The sequence below is a fragment of the Temnothorax curvispinosus genome, unplaced genomic scaffold (genome assembly GCF_003070985.1).
Source record: "Temnothorax curvispinosus isolate PA1 unplaced genomic scaffold, ASM307098v1 QBEX01010707.1, whole genome shotgun sequence".
Taxonomy (NCBI): Eukaryota; Metazoa; Arthropoda; class Insecta; order Hymenoptera; family Formicidae; genus Temnothorax; species Temnothorax curvispinosus.
In genome coordinates this window covers 1-15,850 of record NW_020220487.1, presented here as the reverse complement: position 1 = coordinate 15,850, position 15,850 = coordinate 1, and the positions used below count along the sequence as shown (strand labels likewise).

Genomic DNA, 15,850 nt, shown 5'->3' with positions numbered 1-15,850 from the left:
CCAGAAAGCCTGCTCTTCTATTCGAAAGCAACGCAACGGCAAAAGGTAAGTATTCGATCGTTGTTATATTTTCTTACACGGTTAACTTTAACGATCAACTTTTTTTCTTTACGTTATTCGTACAGATGAACCCGGAAAGCGGCAACAGCAGCGAAAGCGAGACTGTTGAGGTTTGCGGGTTGTGCGGCCGCATAAATTGCGACGACAGCGGCAGCGAGACGAGCGGAAAATCAAGATGTTCTTGCTGCGACATCAGTAGCGGCACCAACAGCAGCTTGGGCGACGACTTTTGCCCAGTAAATTCTAAACGTATGTATATGCGCAAAGATATTACATTTATCGTCCATGTATACCGCGCAATTGTTAATTATTTTTTCAATTTTTCTCACACAAGCGGTCAGGATCAACTTAAGGCATCGAGAAAAATGAAAATAATTTCGCGTAAGCGAAAAATGCCGTATTACGCACTGTAAGTACTCAACGACGCGCGCGCGCGCGCGCGTGTGTGTGCATGTGTGTGTGTGTGTGTGTGTGTGTGTGTGTGTGTGTGTGTGTATTCTTTAATTATTTTTCTTTTGCAGCAACGTTGGGCACAAATTTCATTACCGAGTGCACCACGAAGACCTGCGTCCCGAAGATGACGATGAAGAAGACGAGACCAACGACGACACTATGTCGATCTCGTTGTTTGACCTTTTTCATTCTGCCCAGCCAGGGCCGAGCGGCGGCCTACAGGAAGATTCAGCCCAGCAAGGACCGAGCAGCTTAGAAAAAGAGAGAAAGGACGACGACGACAACGACGACATCGCCTTTCTCTACGACGAAGACGACGACGACATCGACTTAATCTACTACGAAGACGACGACGACGACGACGACAACGACAACGACGACGACGAGCCGGAAATAAAACTTCGCCGGTAAGTAAACGATTACTTTTCTTATTTTCTTTTATATATTTTTTTTAACACGTGTATTTAATTATATTGTTGATTTCGTATTTTTTCAGACTGCTGTAAACTACGTCGTTTTTTTACTTATATATTTTTTAAAAATAAATTAAATGTAATAAAATTCTCGTATCTTTTTCTTCCCTATTCCAAAGATTCCTTTCTTTCTTATTCCCCTTTCTTCCCCGTCAATGTGGCCGCCACCTTGTCGCGGTGACGGGGCTTGAACGTGCGCGTTCCCTCCTTGGAGACGCACCGACCAAGAGCGGCCACCAAAAGTCTCGAAATAATTTAACACATTTTCTACTTACCTCTCGTCCATCCGCGATGATCCATCGTCGTCCAGCGTCTCGTTGAGATCCGGTATGCGGAAAGGCGATGTGATCCGGGAAAGCTGATCCAACAGCGGCGATGATCCCCATCCGAGGCAAAAACCTGAAACGGAAAAGAAAAATTAGCTATTGGTGAGGAAAAAGGTCAGGATATCGGTCAGAACGAAGGTCAGGACAAAAGTCAGGACAAAGGTCAGGATATCGGTCAAAACGGCGGTCACAAAGACCGAATAATGTATAATTTATAAGCTATGCCAACTAGTAATAATTGGTCCAAAAAGGATACATTTTGCAAAAAGGGACTTAAAATATAACTGGGAGACCGATTTTTCAAAGGCCACCCCTTGGAATTTGGAAAAAATTTTTAAAAAAGGGTAAAAAAGGAGGGTCCAAAACACGTTTCTCTACATTTGCAGTCGCATGGCCTAGACACTTGGGGGTCAAATTTTCCAAGACCTGACCACTCTTGGGACTTGAAAAAATTAAAAAAAATTTTTCAAAACATAAAACGAGTTACCCAGGCCAAACGGTAAGAGATACAAGGTTGGCTGTGGTCTCAAAGTCTTTTTCTCGACGTGATCTACAAGGAATAAATGTCAAAGTTGACAAAAAATCGTCTTGCCAACTTTCATTTCACGACGAAACATAAAATGAGTTACCCAGGCTAAACGAGCTAAATGATTGCCCAATAATGGGGGTGGGGCGTGTTCGGGGGACCCAAGAAATACGAGAAAAATGTTAACTCAAAATTTTTTCCGGAAACAGTCTTTAACCTTGAAGCCGTGCGCTAAATCCGCGTTCCATGTAGGTCAGCGATCACCCAGGGTGGTATTGCAGAAGTTGTCCGGAGCAGAGCTGCAGCAAAGGGGTCGGAAAACCGGAACAAAAGTAAAGCGGGGGGCGCACAATAACCCAAACGCGCCCGTAATCCTACCCTATTGCGACATGCTAGATTTAATGTCGCAAACGGCGAACGGTGGGACCGCACGAGGCCCATCGCTTGAGAACATCGCCGACGGGACAACCGCGAACGCGGAGGTACCGGGTAAGAAGGTGGCGGAACAATCGCCAATGCCGGAGTTATTAACAGGGCTATCGGAGCTGCAGGCCCTGGCAGAAGAACTCGAGAGGGAGCTGACGGACGCAGCCCCGGTAGCGGGGGACGACAAGGGGTCATCTGAGAGTTTCCTCAGCCCCGCGACGGAGAAGTCCGGTGACGACGGGGAACCGATGCCCGAGTAATCGGGAATAAGCGGCGCTCCGAGGGTAGAGAGGGCTAAGCCCTTTTGTACCGGCAACCCCACCCGCGGATGTATATAATTTAGCATGTAAGTTAGGCGACCATAATCGCTGGGCAGCGGCCCAATTAGGTTAAGCATTTTTGCCGACCGATCCATTCCTTTTAGTTTTGTTCGATTTGACGGCTCAAGCCTTGGAATAATTTAATTTTGTTTCCCATGCGCGGGTTGGCGCATTAAGCGCGTGACACCGGCTGAAAGCCACACACAATCTTCAAAGGGGCCGCTCTGGCCAAATGACGTGGAGGCGGGTACACGAACGCGCGAGCCAAAGGTTCGACGGTCGAAAGATTAGTCTATGACATTTTCGCAAGACCCGACAGAGCAGCAGAATAGATCCGCGGCGATGTACGACGAATAGTTGGAAAGATCGCGCGACACGCTAACGAATCGCCCCTGACTCACGACGAAGTCGAAATACAAGTACAGAGCTGATCTGCGGCTAGGGTGAAAGACCCAATTACTGACAGTCTATATTACTGTCAATCAAAATTAAAATACTTTTTAAAATATGAAAATTATATCTTATATTATTTTATTAATTTTTAATAAAATCTTCAAGAAATCTGGTTATTATTATAACAATAAACTAAAACTAAAAGCCAATCCACTAAAAAAAAAACTTAAAGTCCGAGAAACTCATTTTTCTGCTGAGTTACGTCCATTTTTATTAGTAGAGTAGATTTAAGTAGCTGCAAAGATTACTGATTATAGGCAAAATTTGAACAGTAAGTCTCACGGTAACACATTTTTCTCATAAAATAATGTTGAAATTAAAGAAAAAAAATGTATATATGGAATAAATTATTAATTTTTATAATATAATTATTCATGTCAGTAATATGTTCACTTTTTCATGTTTATCCTAATACTGTCAACAGTATTATAGACATAAATCCTAATACTGTAAACAGTATTATGGATGTAAATCATGAAATGAACATAATACTGGCAGTTTGGTGAATGACAGAATAACCTCTAAACTTCTATGTCGACTTTGTTTTGATGGATAAGAGCGTAAACACAGATCATCCAAATACCTATCATTCTCACATATTAGATACCTATTATTCTCTTAAAATTTGCTTGACACACCTGTTGAGGTTAATGTAAGTAAATTTATTGTAATGTAAGTAAAATTATTATTTAATCACTTCTAACGTATTAAATAAATAAAGACGATTCAAAATATTTATGTAATAAATTAAAAGATGTAATAAATTAAAATTATTTAACTAGTTATTACTTTAACATAAACTATACTTAGGTGAAACGAATATTCCTTCTGTTGTGTAAACCTTCGGCCGGCAGCAGTCGGGAATAAAAAGTTTGGTTAGAAAAACTACCAGTAATGTATTCATCTGGTTGCCAGAATTAGGAACATAAAATTTAGAGGTTTCCAGTATTAGGTGCAATTGAGCTTGGTCATTATTATATTAATTAAAAATTAAGAATCGATTTTATTTAAACTTTCTAATTTTATTTATAAAGTTTATAATTGGAGCAATCAGAAAAAAATATTTTAAAAAGATAAAGTATCATTGCTTGTATATATATTTTAAATTAAATGTTATTGAATGCTTAATATTCCAGTAATTGGGTCTTTCACCCTATGTCCGACGAAACGTTAGAAAGATCGCGCGACACGCGAACAGATCGGCTTTGACTTGCGACGAAGTCGAAACATAGTGCCAGAGTAGATCCGCGGCGCGGCCCGACGAATAGCTAGGAAGATAGCGCGACACGCGAACACATCCTTCCCGACTCACTACGAAGTCGAAACTTAGCGTCAAATTAGATTCGCGGCGATGTCCGACGAAAAATTAGGAAAATGGCGCGACACGTGGGAAACCTACCCCTGACGTACAAGCAGGACCTAGCACGTAACCAGGACGGGTCGGTGACACGATCCGGTGACGTGGAGGCAGAATCCGGGGACGGTCTGCGACACGGCGTCCCGGACATCATCCCCAGGGAAAGACCACCCTTGACACACCAAGGGGACCCGGCGCACCGCCAGGGTGGGTCGGCGATAACGCCCGGCCACCCGGACAGAAAACACCGCGACGTCCTGTGAACTCTCAACCCAGACGTCATCTCCTGGAAGTGGGTACGGAAATAGACAGAGTCGGCTACCAGAAGTGGCCAGAAGAGGTCGACGTCATCGGCGGGCGGAGTGCGGTGCACCCGGACATCGTCCACAGGGAAAAGGCCCAGAATCATGTAATTAACGGCTAAATAAGGCGTGCGCATAGGTCGGTGTCGACGGCGGACAAAACCTTCCGGAGGCAAAAACCTGATGCACGGGCACCAGGGCGGCGAAGTCCTTAGAACGCGATAGAAGCGGAAATTTCCACGGGAAGCGCGTAGAACACCCGTATGCGTAAACAACAGGAGAAAGGGAAAAGAGAAAGTTGGAACATCTGGCACTGCGGCGCAATAGGCGACGGAGTGGGGGTGGCGACTAACGGTGGAGAGCCCGAGAGAGCCCCTTCGCTCGAGGCAGTCTCTCGTGGATCGTCGTACAGGTAACTCGCTATACCTCGTATATCTCACATTGTCGCGATAACTTTGGTAATCGTGATCGGATTACGAAATTGTTTATATCACGACCTAACAAACGGGAACGCCCGCAAAACGCGTTATTATTCGCAATTACAAACGCGAACGGTATTGTATACCGCCGGAAACTTTTGCGTCGTGACGTTAACGATATGTGCGACCACCATCTTGTGTAACTTGAAAAATTGTGAACAACCATCACTGAAAACGAATAGTTTTGAATAAATTATTTTGTCAGATTATAAATAATTTCTGGAATTATCAAATTTACTTACCTTTTACTTACCTGGTCCATCGGTGTCGGTCCATCAAAGTCCCTCGTTGATTCTGGTTGGCGGTGGCAGCGGTGATCCAGAATGTCGGCGGCGGCGATGATCCATCCATGGCAGGAACCTGAAAAAAGGAGAAATTAGTTACATTGATATTCTAAGGAATCATAGATACTTACCTTCTCGGTTATCCAAGGTCAAACCGAGTGGCGACCGTTGATTTCAAGGACATCCAGCGTGAATCGTACCCTCCTGTAGTGCCGTTCGGTTACAACCTATTCCAACTCTCCCGTGTCTCCCCAGTCCTGACCCGGGTTGTGGTCCAAATTTCCACCAAAAATGTCCTTAATTACTTCATCGGTTAGGTCGGATCTTGCCACCGACCACTAAAGTGCTTTCGGTTGCATCTCCATTCCTAGAGTTGCTATTACAAGGTAAAACCTCAGCGCAGATGGAAGCCAGGAGGGAAGCCACGCCAACGAGAGGGGCAATAAAAACTAAAGTAGAAGTGAAGTCCCAAGACCCCAGGTTGATCACTTCCACTCCTAATCCCGATCCTGATCCCGAAAACGACAATGTCAGCTCAGAAGCTGACACTACGATCCATTTGGAAAACAGCGAGCTAGAGAAGGAACTGGAACAGCTGATCGAGGCGAGCCAGCAGATCCGTCCAGACGCAGCCCAGACAGCTGATTCACAGACGACGTAAAAGGTTGGTCGAAAACCTGAAAACGATAATTGGAAGATCAAACATAGAGAGATGTTCGATCGTAATTATATAAAAAGTCTCGTTCGAGCGATTAACAATGTAGTACCGGCTTCCATGCCCGGTGGCGCCACAATCTTCAGAGTAATTTTTTTCCCTAGCCCCATGCTTCTATGCTTCTATTCTTCATATAGTTTAGAGCTCGACTAGCTCACTAGCATATCAAATAAAAATTATTATAAAATTGGGGTTGGGAAATGTATAATTACATCGGGTGGGAGTAATCGCTCGAACGAGACTTTTCATATAATTACGATCGAACATCTCTCTATGAGATCGTTTGATCTTCCAATTATATTCAAGTCTCGTTCTCACGATTAACAATGTAGAGGTTTAGAGAAATATAATTTTTATTTGTTTGTTACTTGTTTAGAATTCGTATACGAATCCTAACTAAGTCATACGCCAATTACAAAAGAAAGCTAACTTTTTCCTTAGGTCAATAACATTTTTTTTTTTTTTTTTTTTTTTATTTTTTTTAATCCTATATTGCGCTTTATTAACACATACGCGCTTTTACCAAGGATTTCGTGGTTAAAACAACAGTTACTACAAAATAACAGTATTACAGTGTTTAATAAAAAAAAACCTACGAATTTTTCGACCAACTATAGAGCAGTTTTTTTTTTATATATAGTTCCTAGAGCAACTTTTTTTTTTTTAATTACTGAACTCGCCGCATATTCTGTAGAGTGAATAGTGAAGCTCTCACCTATACCCCAGCGAGACATAGCTGCCCTAATTCTTCTATCCATCATTGCTATAAAAGCTGCTCTGAGTGGCTTTTTAGCTGTCAGAAAGAGATTATCTACTTTACCTCTCAACTGCGATGTCGCTTGGATGTAAGCGTCAAATGTTGACATTAGCCTAACCTGGGATTTTTCAGAACAACTGGCAAACTAGCAAAAGTTGGTATGATCTTGGACGGTAGGTCTTAATTCGACCCGATATTCCTATTTCGTATCTTTCCGAACTTCGTTTAAGTTAAAAAAAAGAAAACTTGATTGAGGTCAATGTTTGTGCCCTGTGCACGATATCCAGTGCAAGCAGCAACACGAGACGCTCAGTCAAGCAACCAAGAGTCAGCTTGTTTAAGGGAAAAACCTTCAACTTTTTGAAAACTGTATCAACATCCCAAGTTCTATCATACTTGGGTTTCACCGGGTTAAGCAAGAATATTTTCTTAAAAAATCTAGAAATATTTTTATTTTGAGCAATATTGCTTCCGCTGATCAGAGAAATCGCCGATCTTACCGAGTTACGGGATCCGTATGCCGCCGCCCTCTTTTTGAAAAAATTAAATGAAATCAACTTCTCTTTTCTGGTTGATAAGGGTCCAGATTTTGATCTAGGCAAAAGACTACCATTGTCTTATTAAAAATTCTGCATACTGCTTACGAGTTGACTCCATCAGCAAAGCTTCGAAGATATTAGCAATTTTCGAAGCTAGGCAATCCTTCTCTTCTGAAGGGTTTCCTGATAATTCTCCAACCATCAGGGGCAGCTTCTTTGTTAGTGGATGCCGAATAGACCTATAAGGGGGATAAAAGTAAAGCAGGCACAGGATTAACAATTAACGGCTTTCCCTTCAACAGTTTCATAAATAAGGGAAACCACGATTGGCTAGCCCAGTAAGGATCGTTTTCCCAAGCGAAGAACTTTTCGCATTTTGTGTTACCTCTAGGGGCAAGCAGATCAATTTTTGGATATCAAAAACGCTCTGACGGCATGACGGAAGGCGTAATTCTTTAATTCAGTCTTGTATATATATTTCTTATCCGAGATTCTCGGTTAGTTTCGACATTGTCTTCGGACTTAACGTACGAAACCACTAACAAATTATTCCTTACTTCACACCACTGCCAGATTTCCTTCGCAACCCTATGCAGATTTGGGTGCTGCACTCCCCCCCATTTTGTTGACATATGATATAGCCATGGTATATATGCAGATGTGTTTTACAACTTCTAAAATTCCTAGCAAAGCTTTTTTGAACAACCAATGCTGCTTTGAGTTTTAAAGCTCAAAGTTACTGTGCCATTTTTGTGTCTTGTCTGTCAAAAAAAGAAACCTCGAGCCTTATTTTTTGTTATTATATATATATTTTTTTTTAATAAGAATTTTAAGACAGAATTTTAAGATAGAATATTCATCTTTCATCATTTTAAAACTGGCTCAAGATTTCCTTTTTGTTTTTTTTTAGTTATTTCCATTTTTTAATAATCTCAAATATCTGACACGTTCGAATCTTTTAGTGTATAATCGACCGTATTTAACTGCTAAACAACATGCGTTAACTGATTCGACAAAACTAGATCATCGCCTAAGACAAACTTTTTTTTTTTTTTTTACAACTCCAATGAATCAAATATTCTTTGCTTCTTATCCTCTGTACTTCCAATGTTATTGTCTCAGAATTGTACGTTACTTCCAGAAACTTCGCTTTTTGACTGGGTACCAGGCTCTTGTTATAATTTATGATAAAGCCTAAATATTCCAGAGCTCAATCGAGGCCTTTACATTATCCACACACTGCCTAGATGACGCAACGAACAGTATATCGTCTAAGTATGTAACTGAAGAAAAAAAACAACCTTTTTTACTCAGCTGGTTTACTACTGACCTCAGGACCTCAGTGAACACATGAGGGGTTACATTAAAATCAGGAGGGTAGACATAAGAACCCAAAATACTGGCCCTGGAAAATAAATCTCAAGTACTTAGAAGAACTCTCGTCTACTGGTATCAGAAAATAGGCATTCTCTAAATCTAACTTTGTTTAAACAAAAAACAATTTTTGGAAATTAGCTTTTTCGCTGTACTATTGTCCAATTTAAAGTGCTTTGTCAATGTAAACTCGTTAAGTTTCTTAAATTTAAAGCAATCCTGAAAATTTAATCCGATTTTAGGCCTGATAGCCTCTAATTCAAGAGTTAATTTATTGCCTCTCTGATGTCATCGAGAGATTGCAAATTCTGCAATAGCGGTGCCTTTGAAACCAGCGTCTGACAAGGCCGAAACGTAAATTGGATCAAGAGACACAATAGCTTAATCGATAATTTCAGTTTGAATTATATAGGTAAAAGTACCTCCGGCAGTCTCTGAAACGCAAGGATCTTTTTGGGTTTTCTTTTTAAGCCTGCTGCGAGTAGCTCTTGAACTTCATCTAGAGACTTTTACGGTTTTTGCCAAATAAATGCCAAATAAATCGGCCGTATTTTACGACTTCTTCAACCGTTCCCGGTATTCCTCCTCGATACCTGGCAGGATAAACGCTTTCGTCATTATTGACTGCTGATAACGCAAGCCTGCCAAAAGCTTGCCTGCATTTCTCCTAAAAAAATGCAACAGAGCACTTGAGACTTCGTCCTCTTCCAGCTCGCGGATTAGAGAGATGGCTTTTGCCAAGGCTACCATCGCCGAGCCGAGCCTAGCGTTTTTTCAATGGAGCAAAATATTTGTCTCTGCTCTTTATAGTCCCTGACATGCAAATCCGAAACCATGTAAGCCAGAATCTCTGGGGGTCGATCATGAAACTTTTCCGCTAGCGTGAATTGTGAAAAGTGAAATATGAACGATGAGAAAAAAAGAAATGAATCTGTTACGTGAAACGTGACATTGAAATGGCTGCTGCATTGCTGCGAGGACTGCATGGTATTTTGAGATCTTTATCTGAGGTAATCTTTTTCTTTTAAGTAAAATGTTATCAAAACGTTACAGTAAGTTTATGGAGATAAACCACAAACACCACAAGCAGCTGACTCGCTATACGTACGATCTGTCCTCCCTCGAGTGAAGGCTCATCGCCGCGAGATTTTCTTTTACGAACGTGCGATATGTCCTTCCTCTAGTGAAGGCTCATCGCCCAGAGATTTACTCTCTTCCGAACGTGCGATATGTCCTCCCTCTAGTGAAGGCTCACCGCCAAGACGCTTACGAGCACATTTTTCCATATTACTCACCGATTTTCTTATCATTCGTCAGATCTTGTGCCTTGCCGACCACAATGGCGGTCGAGGCCTCTTAACCACTTCGGTGGTCTTTTTCCGTTTGCGCTTTCTCAGTTTCTTACGCAGTCTCTTCATTTGCTCATTCCATTTTCCGAATTCCGCGTTACACAGCCTTCTTTTCGACATTATGGCAGAATACTATTCACAAAAGACTTTCCTCTAATTCCCGATCAAACACTCTGAGTTGTGACTCCTTCGAGCACAAAAAACGTTATGAAGAATAGAAGCATAGAAGCATGGGGCTAGGGAAAAAAGTTACTCTGAAGATTGTGGCGCCACCGGGCATGGAAGCCGGTACTACATTGTTAATCGTGAAAACGAGACTTGAATATAATAGATAATTAGTAGAACGATAAACATAAAAATGTTAACAGAAAGAGTTATCGAAACAGAGTTTCGATCCTAATTATTTATATGGTACTTACTGTAACTTTAATGATAAACAGTATTTTGTTGACGTACCTGATTTTGACCAATAAACATTGCTGTAAAGATGTAAATATTAATATAGCTCTTCCAAACGAGCCCATTTGACAGTTAACGTAATGATAATAGTAATAAGTAAAAGTTACTTAACGTTGTATGGCAGGAGCCAGATTTTTGATAAAGTTTATTTGAAATACATAGATATTATATTATGCGTGATAAATAGATTTTAATTAGATATAAGAGCGCGATATAATATATGAGCATGCTAATAAGGCATACATTCTTTATTTTACAAATAATTAACGCAATGACAGTTTGTGACAATTTTGAGATAAACTTCTGTAATTTCATTAAATCTAGTTCAAAAAGTACATATATGTACTTATATTAACCTGCGGAACATGCTTATATGGTTTTTAAACAGAAAAATGCATTATTTCATTTTTGGGCACCTTCGGGCTTACTTTTTTATTTATCATCCGATTTGGATGTTTTTGATCTTAAATGATTTCTTTTTATTCAAACACACCAGTTATGATGTCAAAATGATAAATTTCTTAAAAGAACGAGAGTTCACCTCTACAAGTGACCTTCAAGTGACCTTCGCCATTTACAAGCCGATTTTGATTTTTCTTATCTTAAACGTTTTATTTTCAATTAAATAACATGCTTATATAATACAACTAGCGAATTTATTGTTAGAACAAAAGTTCATCTATCAAATGACCTTTGAGTGACCTTCGCCATTTATGAAGCGATTCGAATGCGACTAGTCTCAAAAATCTTATAATAATTTAAAGAAACGATTTACATCATAAAAGTTTCAAATTTTTAATTATTTCTCGTTTTACACATTTCAAGGTCAGACCCTCAAGGTCATTATTACTAACTTCTTTATTAATGATGCGATTTGAACGCAACCAGTCTTAAAATGTTTCTAGCCACTCCCTGAAGTAAGTTATTCAATAAAAATGTCATTTTTACCAATATTTTAGAATTTTGCAAAATTTTGCGAAAACTGAGCATAAGCCCAATGATGGACATTTGACCATGGATATGAGTTAGAATGATCTCAAATAACAATATTCTGAGGTGCTTTTCTCAAAATTTGCTTTATTTAAAGATTTTGACAGTTCAAGGTCAAAGGTTGAAATAACCGACTTTTTAGATTTTAACGATGCATTATCATTTAGAGGGACTACCTAGAGACATTTATAAAGAAAAAACTTTAATTTTATCATTATTGCAAGAGTTGTCTAAAATTAGCTAAATCATTAATTATCGATAATTATACGTATGTGACTGCATGAGACACATTGTAATAAAGAATGTAAACGATTCAGATAACGTCAGATTTGCATTAACATGCGTGTATGAAGATGTCCTTGACCAAGGTCAGTAACATGTCAATGTTAGAAATGAGCAAGCCAGCTTTATTTAAACATTAATTTCATTTATTATAAATGTATTCAACCGTGTTGGATACATTTTGCGAACGCTTGAAGCGTTTTATAAATACTTTACCTAAAAGTTCCTGAAAAAGGAAATTGATTATTTTACGTTAGTATGATATTAATATTATCATTTATACTTATCCGTATACCTACCTGATGAGCCCTGTAGATCCTGGAATGCTTGGATGATACCTAAAAATAAAAGAGAAAGTAATTAAAATCATGAATGAGTGATTACGCGATATTAGCTACATAATAAGCAGGGAAATAAGCAGGGAAAACCGTACTTAATGTAAAGCATGTATGTATGATATTGCGTAGAGAAAAATATTCAGTTACGGGATTCATTATTTAATTATTTTGTTCGATGAATATTATTTGCCCAAAGAGAAAACCGAAAACATGCAGTCGCTCGACCGAAAAGAATATTTCGTCGTAGATTCGTTTAATTAAACGTCGGCAGTTGCCTTTGACGTAACATGATACTCTTGAAGTTGTTTACTTCTCGAGGAAGTTCCGGGAAACATGTTCAGACCAGTCGACTGCATGAGAAAGCGAGATAGCGAGCATTATAGAACTGGCTGCTCATTGGCCAAAGTGAAGATGGTAGGGATGCACAGCCAGGAAAGGTATATAAGCGAGACCAAATTTCGACTCGAGGTCTATCCCATTTGATATCTTGAGGAAGACACATCGTGTTTTTTCCAAGTTTACGTGTAAATCGAGTATTCAAGAGTTATCTTAGCGTGAGAAGGAATCGAACGATCGCGGAATTCGTACATGGGAAATATTAGTTTGCGCAACAGCGTACTTGCATTTATCTTTGCTACTGCGAGCGATAGTTACGCGGCATATTATTGTCAGATATATCCGACTCGTAACGCAGAATCGTACCCGGCAAGAACATTCCTGATAGCCTTTGGAAACGCTTTCCGTTTCGACAAATGCGTACCTTTGTACCAAATACAAAATATATATATATATATATTTGTTATTGTTAAATCAATACAAATTCTCAAGGTATTGAATATTCTTATTCTATTATCCGAATATCATATACGCAACGCGAACGCGAGTGAAGGACTTTGAATGGACATTGTCTGATGTACGTTTGAGCCGAACAGCGTGAAGATCTTACATCCTGGAAAGAAGGAAGCAAGCAAGCCCATCGTCATTGATATTGACGGGCATATACGTTCTGTGTCAACGTTCAAAACACAGTGGCGACCGTATTGTTATAATACAAGTCCTCCTCCTTGCGTCGTTTTCCTCAGTGCTGAGGGGGTCGTCACCCCTTCCTAGAATAACCTTCCGTCTCACGATGCTCCGCCAACTGGTTCGATCCTAGGCGGTGTGGAGATAATACAAGTAAGTTTATCTTTATTCAAGACCACAAGTTCGGTCACAACCTGATCAAATAATTATTTATAATTTATAAGCTATAGGGACTGGTAATAATTTGAAAAATTGATCCGAAAACGGTAAAAATTGAAAAAAGAAACTTAGAATATGTTCCGGCTCCAAAAAATTGGCCAGCGGCTAGTACAGCCTTTGGATAAGGACTCGACGGTCAGAAGGGAATGGCACTCGTACGAATTCACTCAATTTGATTGTAAAACGTTTAATCGTCGTAGTCAGTTAAATTCGGCTCACGTTACAATTACAGTGCAGAGGTAAACTTAAGCACGACCGTCTCGAACGAAAGCTGGAGGACGAATCTGCCGGCCGTTCGTCGATCGGCGCGACCGAATACATCGTTGACCGTTAACGAGGTCCAAAACAAGGCGAAACTCCGGTGCCTCCTTTGTCTTTAGATTAAACATAAACACCGTGTATACTTATGACGATCACGTGTTCGTTGGATCCAAGCGTTTCGTTTCGAGAGCGTTCGAGATAATCGGTGAAATGAGCGAATGGTGGCGATGGTTCCGACGAACGTTTCGTGCGGAATAAGTTCGATGCCGGAACAGAATACAAAAAACCCGTTGGAATTTTAACTCGAAAACAGAGCGAGGATAAAGCAGTCGCGTCCATATTGCGTTGGTGAAAGAACCAACCGCTAAATTCAACAATAGTTATCACTAGACGCGTTTGATTGGCTTGGGGATCTTAAAGGCGCACGTTTGATTGGCGTTTCGTTAAAGTTACCACTAGACGCGTTTCATTGGCTTGGGGATCTTAAAGGCACATTTAATTAACTTTTTATTAAATTTTGTTTTCTTTAAATCTGTTACACAGATGGGCCAAACAAACAACAAGTGTGACACAAGCCGCACCTTAGGCTTCACCAGCGACAACAGCCGCAGCAGCAGCAGCAACCGTGGCATCAGCGACTTTCTAAGCACCAGCTTCCGAACACTATTGAGCAGTAGCAGCAGCAGCAGCAGCCGTAGCCAGACCAGCAGCAGCCTGAGAAACCTGCTGAACTTAACAACATGCGACAAGTACTCCAGCAGCTACAAGGACCAATGCAGCGTCTGCAGCTGCTCTGGCTGCGAATCCAATCATACCAGCAAAAACCCAAGCAGCACCGTCAGTGATAGCAGCAGCAGCAGCAGCAAGAGCAGCGGCTACTACACTGCTCGCAGCAACAACTGCAACTCCTGCTACGGGAGTCGCTTCGCGAGAGTCAGCCGGATCCCGGGTACGTATATACACTTAATAGGTGCTATCCATTTACATGAAAACTCAGATAATTCTCACTTGTTGTGTCACGTCGTTCTATCCTTTTTGGGAATTAATGAATAATAAAGATAGAATGACATCACAAGTGAGAATTATCCGAGTTTTTATGTAAATGGAAAGCAACTAATATTATATTTATCGTCGACGATCGTTTAATTGTTTTTAAAACTTTTTTTACAGAACATATTACATCTGATTCCGGGTTTACGCTGGTCGGGGTTTCTCCCTTTAAAGAGATCAACGTTTCCGAGTAAGTAGATTCAACGACGTGTGTGTGTTAATTCTTTTCTTTTTGCAGCCCGCCACAGTCAGGATTATCGACCCGCCAAAAAGACGGCAGCGACGACGACGACGACCCGCTGAAGATATAGAAGCGGCGAAAAAAGTAAAAATATATAATGTAATAAAATAAAATTGTAAAAAAATATCTATTGTTGTGGTGTATGCGCGTAGAGAGAGAGGGCACCACGTACTGGCGGGTGAGTGTGTGTAAGGAAAGCGAGGCGCTCGCGGAGATATGTAAGCCGGAAGTCGAGTGAGTGTAAGCCATGCGGCGAGGCTCAGAGAGAATATATATCAGAGTGCATTGCATAACGAGTTGTTGTATCAGGTCACCCTCTCGCATCCTAAGGCATCCTCGCACCCACGGCAAGACGGAGACATTGCAATTGGCGACGAGGACGATTGAGCGAGGGTTCCCGGGATCGAGAGCCGGGAGCGGCAGTACCCGCGATGAGCGAAAGGCGGCTAACAGCGGGCCGAACAGCACATGCAACGCCTTGTGATAGCAACTCAGGATATTTGGTGCAACATACGAACAAATATATAATCTCGGGATAGCGAATGAGCGACACAAAGCCAAAGAAAGGCGAGACTTCGTCATCGGCACGCAAACTAACAGTGAATGAGGCGCAGCACCTTCTAAAACCAGAGATAATCGCAGAGCTACGGAGGAAAGGCGTCGACGTCGACGATTCTCGAAGCAGAGACAGTCTACGGGAGCACCTCGTGAGACTAATGAGGTTAGAGCTCGAGAGCGCGGGCAAAGAGGCCAGACCGGCATCCTCAAACACAGTAGGTACAATAGATAAAGCG

General features: G+C 40.9%; 1 protein-coding gene across 1 annotated transcript; it reads left to right on the top strand.

Annotated features, from left to right (window-relative positions):
• Positions 1–11,995: 11,995 nt before the first annotated feature.
• Positions 11,996–15,126, top strand: LOC112460678 (vitellogenin-2-like). The gene is made up of 4 exons (XM_025025474.1): positions 11,996–12,010; positions 14,309–14,714; positions 14,936–15,005; positions 15,054–15,126. The coding sequence occupies exons 1-4, from the start codon at positions 11,996–11,998 to the stop codon at positions 15,124–15,126; spliced, it is 564 nt and encodes a 187-aa protein (XP_024881242.1).
• The last annotated feature ends 724 nt before the right edge of the window (positions 15,127–15,850 follow it).

Coding starts and splice junctions, on each gene's coding strand:
- LOC112460678 (XM_025025474.1), top strand. Junction 14,715..14,935: donor GAGAGTCAGCCGGATCCCGG/GTACGTATATAC, acceptor CTTTTTTTACAG/AACATATTACATCTGATTCC. Junction 15,006..15,053: donor AAAGAGATCAACGTTTCCGA/GTAAGTAGATTC, acceptor TTCTTTTTGCAG/CCCGCCACAGTCAGGATTAT.